At 44.2% G+C, this 6,703-nt stretch overlaps 2 protein-coding genes across 2 annotated transcripts; one reads left to right on the forward strand and one right to left on the reverse strand.

Moving 5' to 3' along the window:
- Nucleotides 1-1,906: 1,906 nt before the first annotated feature.
- On the reverse strand, nucleotides 1,907-3,113 carry MELLADRAFT_86354 (uncharacterized protein; the record flags this gene model as incomplete). The annotated part of the gene is made up of 2 exons (XM_007410125.1): nucleotides 1,907-2,886; nucleotides 2,954-3,113. The coding sequence occupies 2 exons, from the start codon at nucleotides 3,111-3,113 to the stop codon at nucleotides 1,907-1,909; spliced, it is 1,140 nt and encodes a 379-aa protein (XP_007410187.1).
- A 653-nt stretch (nucleotides 3,114-3,766) lies between these two features.
- On the forward strand, nucleotides 3,767-5,434 carry MELLADRAFT_86355 (uncharacterized protein; the record flags this gene model as incomplete). Its single annotated transcript, XM_007409921.1, has 7 exons — nucleotides 3,767-3,775; nucleotides 3,825-4,115; nucleotides 4,195-4,599; nucleotides 4,679-4,834; nucleotides 4,892-5,098; nucleotides 5,168-5,278; nucleotides 5,360-5,434. 7 exons carry the CDS (start codon nucleotides 3,767-3,769, stop codon nucleotides 5,432-5,434), a joined length of 1,254 nt encoding a protein of 417 aa, XP_007409983.1.
- Between the last annotated feature and the right edge of the window lie 1,269 nt (nucleotides 5,435-6,703).

Genomic DNA, 6,703 nt, shown 5'->3' on the forward strand with positions numbered 1-6,703 from the left:
GCACGTCTTGGTACAAGAGAACTTAGTTGAATATACAATTATGTTGGTTGAAGCAATCAATATAGGACCCGCCCATATATTTATAAGTAGAGTCAAAAAAACATCGACTTTTTAAGTGAAGTGACAGACAGCACAAACAACAAAGAACTATGTGTACGACAAGCTTACCAAACAAACAGACCAAGTACAATTCTACACTGTCTTTGACGCTACACATCTAGATCCTCCTCCTTTCAGTCATCAAAACATGCCTTGATAAACCAGAAAAGATTGAACAAGAATGCAACTAAAAGTACTCCAAGCTTCCAATCAAGGCGGAAAGATTCACCATAACGAGAATATGTGATTGGAAGGACGGGATCCCGCGTTGAGAGTTCGCTCACCGCCATGTTTGTCGCCTTCAAGTTTTGAGCATTGCTGAACACCGGTAGGCGGTTCGAATCTGGTTCCATACTGCGAGCCGTGACTTTGTTTAACTGGTCATGATGCAGACTTGGAACCCCGGGTGATGCTTCGCTGATGACGTGCTTTTTGAAGGTGGTACGTGTAGAAGTGCTCGGGATAGCAGTGTCGGAATGTTGACTGGTTTCGCGGGCAGAGCAAGAGTATTTTGACGAGTCATGATGCGAGTCTAGAAAGGTGACCTTATCTGGCTTTTTGAGCATTGCACCTGTACAGGGTAATTCATCTTGGATAAGAGTACATGTAGAAGTGTTACGGACAGAGCGCCGTCGAAAAGTAGACCCGGCTCTACTGTGGTTCTCGGATGGTGATTCCGTCTCGCATGAGCTTTGCCTTTGGTCGCGTGAAGTCTTTCTTGCAAGCGGGGAGGGTGAAGAAGACCGCTCGGATGAAGGAATTGGAGTCGAAGTCGATTGGACAGGTAGATCGATTTGGCCTGGGGATCTTTTTCTTGCAAATTTAACATGACTGAGATCGGTTACTATTTATGATTCACATCATCAGTATTGGTGAAAACGACCTTTCCTGTTTGGCGAAACTGACATTTGTAGACAGGGCATTCAGGGCTGCAAAAATTGTGACGCCTGGTGTTGAGAGTGTGTTTTTGAACACCGGTCAGGTTCAAAGCGTTGCAATCTTGGCACTGTTTTCCTTTGCTGGTGGGATCAAAACACGTAGGAAGATGAGGGCACTTGTAAGCGATGTTGTTGCCTCCTTTACGCGTCGCCATTAGTTGGTGTGATATATGTTCAACAGGATTCGTGTGGAGCAGCCTCGGATCAAAACGTTTCGGGTGAGTCGATCTGATTCTAGAGGGCGCGGAGCAGTGGCAGAACTGGATAAAGCAGATCGGTTCGAAAAATTGAAAGGTAGCTTTTGGGTTTTGTGCGGACTGTGAAGCACAAATTCCCCTTGTTGTTGTTGACGGTTTGCCAACGTAACTTGGTTGAATGACTTCAATACCAAAGAACCAAATATTCCTAATTCTTCTCCAACTCCGATCTCTGTATTTTCCAAGACTTGACGTATCGAGTCGACTAAGCAGAACCTAACACATGATGACTTGGCAAGTGAGAGCAGAATCCATTTGCTAGATTGCAGAATACTGACGTAAACTCAAATTAAGAGAAAAGGTAGAAGACGACACGTGTCGTTTCTTCAAAGGCAAATCGTTATACAAAGCTCGCTTGAAATTCCCTCAGAAAATGTGCCCCTACGTAGTCAAACTGCTCTTCCTACAGCAGGAACCCTGCGCAGGTTTCATTTCGAATGGCTGGAATATTCTTATTTTCGCGCATCCCTTTCACGGACTTTGTTACTTTTTACGGAGTTCATCTACACAAAGAGTGCACAGCTTTACAAACTAGGTTGTGGTACGTATCATTGAAAGAAAAGTATTGACAAGGTAAAACTAGAATAAAGAAAAGGAACTACATTTATGATTTCACAAAATTGACTGGCCGTGTATCCTCACCCGATAAATGCAAGTGAACCCCGGGTTCCCATGGTTTGAGGTGACTCTAAACAGCACCTTGCTGTAGGCGAACTTATGTGATTTGTTGAGTTCGAATGTTTGTAAGGTTGAACTGGGGCTGGAGATGTTGTATACCCCTTGGAACAACGGAGTCGTGCTGGCTACTGTATCGCCGTCATCACTCACCCCCCAAAGTTCGAACTCTCTAGGTGCAGATGTGATGTCATTCTGTGCTAATTGCGCTCCGATGTGCTCAATCGACAAGGCTGTAATATCAATGGTACTACTGAGCCCTATCCCAAGCTGCCCTACTGATCCAACGAAAGCCCAACAGTTTCCAGCTGAACCATCGCCACTCAGTGCAGTTCCGGGTGTCTGCGTGTTCGTGTTGGATGAGCGTGACGTTTTCGACCAAGGCAGATGCCTTCGCCAACTCTTAGAGGCAATATAAGACTTTGAAGTCAAGGATTGAATCACGTAGCCGCCGGTGTGCATAAAAGCAAAATCTCTGGGACCGTCCCGATCCTTGATACACTGTTTGAAAGCTTCTCGCGCCATATAGCTCGTTCGTAACCCGGTTTGCACTTGGTTAGGATCTTCTTGCGTGGTTGTTTGGAGTCCTTTCTCGACATCGCCTATGAGATCTTCCGGCCAAACCTGAACACCATCCGTTCCCGCGTGTACGTCTTCGAACCTGGTATCTGCAGCTCCTTCATCTACGTGATGAAGATTTTTCTTCACAAATGCTGGCGAGATGATAGAGGGATGGAGACTCTCTGCTATGTTTACCGCGTCTGGATCATTGAATGTGCCTCGTTGCTTGTATTTGAGACCCTCCCATGAAGCCGAGAGGCTGGTGCAAGGTTGAACCAGCTGTACTCGCATGTCGAAGAGGTCCCCCTCGACTTTTTTTAACTGTTGTTCAAGAAAGTGTGTCCGCCCACATGTTGCTGGAAAATATGTGTCGAATCAGCCTTCAAGACGTATACAAAGACCAAGCAAACAAATTGTACTGACTTATGGACAGGAGTATTAATAAGAGAACATGCATCGCGGGGGCATGTCGCGAAAGTTGATCAACAGCTGCTCTCACTCGGAACCCGGCCCTACGACCAAAACTGTGGGGATTGCCCTTCTCGGGCGGCGGCATTTTGTGACGCATTTCCGAAGTTGACATCACGATTGAAATCTTAAACTTTTATATAGTTTGCTTTTGTGAGGCGAACGATTTAGAGCGATGACGGGATATTTGCCAGCAAGTTGGTTTTGTAAAATACACCGCCAATGAGCAGATATCTCAGATGTCGAAGAGTGATGGCCGATAAGTATGATTGTCAAATGAAGAGTGATGGTCGATACGTTTTACTATTGAGGATATATATATATATATATATATGACATTGGCAACTCGGTTGAGCAGCCAAATGATACAATATGTGAGAAAATTCGAAAGGGGCGCCCTTTGCGTACGCGCAGCTCAGCAGATAAGTGGTAGATGTGCCGGGATCACATCCCTTGTTACCGCGGTGGCTGAGCTAAGCTCAGTACAGCTTTGGATTTGAGCATCAACGCTCACAGTTTTATAATCCAACAAGCTGGGTCTGTAATGACCGAGGCCAAGACCAGGTTCGTGATCCCTGAGAAGGAGTCAAAATGGGTAGGCAAACCAAGGCGTAAAGCTGTTGAGCAAGCACCTGAGCGAGAGTGTGTGGGCTAAATGTGTTCAGTATCAATTGAAGCTACGCAACCTGTGATGAAGTGATCTCCGTCAATCGCGTGACTCAGCGCCTCCTTCGAGGAGGCCTGAATGGAACTGAATCGTCAGCTCAGATGAACGAAGTGAGTATCCATAGTTCACTCGACCTGGTTCACTCACATCCTATATAAGATCTTGTTCCTTGTAGATATGTATCTTCCTATCACATTTGTGGCCCGTAGACTACGCATACACCAAAACCATTCAGCCCACATCGTAAAATTTAGTAGAACTGGCATGTTTGAAATGAGTATACCATTGCGTTCGAAGACATCCCACGAGCGCTTATTACGAATCGAAGCGAGCGAAGCCCCCTCGTCGTCCCGTCCAAAGAGATCATATCAGTGTTTACCGGACACCGAATCAAGCGAAGCAACAACCCAAGTCTACCGCCCGATCAAATGTAGTAAAGCGGGAAGAATGGTGAGTTAGTGATATCTATGAACCTCGTAACTGCTCCCACTAATTTTCGCATCTCTTTGATACCTTTTCTTCTTCCAAGTCTCACCGAAATCCGCCTGACCCATCCTTACAGGATCAGGACCACATCAATCAACTCATGGATGCAGCTGAATTCGCCGACTCTAAAGGAATGTATGAAGACTCTGTTCAAACATATCAGCAACTCCTAAATTTGTATTCCGACGAAATGTCAAGATGTGAGAGCAAACATGGTGCGACCAATAGAGGCCCCCATACGGGATGGATTCTTTCGTGTTTCAATCTTACACGATGCTACTTGAAGCTGAAGCGCCCGCAAGCGGCCTTCGAAACTCTCCAACAAGCTTGGCGCCCAGATTCAAGCCTAGCCATACCTTCCACACATCCAAACTATCTGGAACTATCCCATTTGTATTTCGAAGTTGAAGATAGGTTACAGAGCATCTCTCACTCTCATGCGAACTATGTTGGTGGATGTTTTCTTTGGTAATGCGCTCTTGCGTCAGATAACTAACAAGTGAATTTCAATTTTTTATTTTCAAAAGGAGTCTGAATCAGACGTTCGTAAAGATGAATTCACCACCAATGAACTTTTGAATCTGATATGTATGTATGCGGAGGATTTTTTATCTCAAGAAAAATCACACGATGCCATTTCACTTTTGGAAGGGGGGCGAAAACGAATAGCAGAAGAGCAAAAGGTAATTGATAAAAAAATGAAGGAACAAATTATAAGAATTCATCTACTGCTTGTTGAGGCGTATTTGCACATTGGCCAACTGAAGGAGGGCGAAGAAATCCTAAACCAAGTTTGGAATCCTGAAAGTCGGTTCTACATTGACACTCTTGATAAGAATTATCTTTGGATGTCACAGCTTTACAGGCGTGCCATTAATAAACAACAGTGTGACCCCACATCTTGCAGCCATCAAGCCCAAGAACAAAGGCAAAGGACGCTTTACGAGGTGAGTGCATATCGACTGGATATTCCTGCCCCGAAATTCATGCTGATCTTGATCTGATCCTCGAACCAGAAGCTGGCTCTTACGCGAACGGCGGATGCCGCAGTGATCAAAAGCCGTTGGAAACTGTGTATGTTGTATTTTCATCCAGACAAGGGTGGTCACACTGGGGTAGCACAACAGGTGATTTCATTTCAAGCTTGAATCTGAATCATTCCGCTTTTCCGTGTCATTCTGATGCTGGAAAATTTCCGTTCCCTTCAGATTTCGGCGGCCGCTAAAGTTTTGCTTGATCCAGAGAGTCGCTGTCGATATGACTCCAAGTTAAATTATTGGTGATGCCAGAACATATCAGCGGTCTACGCAGGTGTTGAGATGGTTAGAATTCAATGTGTATATATTACTGGCCTTATGCTTGTGTTTGTCTCCACCAATCCCTATATACTTTTTTATCATTGCCATTGCTTTGTGCAAAGCGCTCCCATGAGGTGGGCGGCTATCAAACACTATGACTCAAAGGCCACACGATGATCTACGTACACTGCAGACATTATTCGGGTTCCCCAAGTGGGCAGGGAAAAATGATTGGGAGTATGATTTGTCATAAAATGGTCTATCACTCCACACCTGAGCCATAACACCCACACTACATATGTGTAGCAGGCTCAGTGAATATGTGGTTATCATGTACATACAGTTCTGCTCAGTTATCTGCTCATCAGGACAAGTTATTCATATGTAATACATGCTGTAACTTCTTTCAGATTGAAAAAAGCTTCCAAAAGATTGACTACATACACTGACTCAATGTTTTGGTGTGATCTCATCAACTCAACTGCATGTAACACACTTTCTGTTACTAAGACATAGCTTCAACAATATTGCCTGAGCAGCTACAGAATTATATGTAGTGAATTTTGGGGAAAAAAATTTCAAAGTCGAAAAAGTTACATGTGGTATAACATGTGATTTATTTATTCTGATGGGCAAAAAACTGAGCAGACCTGTATGTACATGATAGACAACTATTGACTTAGCTTGCTGCACATATGTAGTGTGGGTGAAATGGCCCAGGTGTGCAGTATTAGATTCTTTTATGAAAAACTGTACTATTAATCATTTTCCTCTGCCAAATTGGGGAAGTTGAATGATGTTTACAGTGGTAGGTGAAGATTTGATCAACAGAGCTCAAGCTGGTTAATTTCATATACCGGTCACTATAGATAGTTTCGAGTAAAAATGATAGTATTGGTTAGTCATTAGGTTGATATCAACTACGCATCCTGGGCTTACGCAGATATATTAGATTTATTGCGTGTTTGTAAAGGTTTTCGAGGAGTGCCGAGTAGAGTACGTTGGGAAAAGGTTGGGACACGGATGGACGAAGAGTCCTCAAGAGTCTGAGTCTTCGAGTGGTGCTCTGCATATCCTTTGTAGGTGAGAACCCTCGGCCATCCTTTGTTACCAGATATTTGCTTTACGTATCAAAATTCCAGCTGTTTCTGGAACCTCTGAAATGAGACGAAATCCGCACCTTTCAAGTAAACACGCACTCTGACCCCTAGTTCGAAATTGAATTAGTACTGAGTCGGTTACTGCGCTCTCTCT

Source organism: Melampsora larici-populina, assembly GCF_000204055.1.
Source record: "Melampsora larici-populina 98AG31 unplaced genomic scaffold MELLAscaffold_18, whole genome shotgun sequence".
Lineage (NCBI taxonomy): Eukaryota > Fungi > Basidiomycota > Pucciniomycetes > Pucciniales > Melampsoraceae > Melampsora > Melampsora laricis-populina.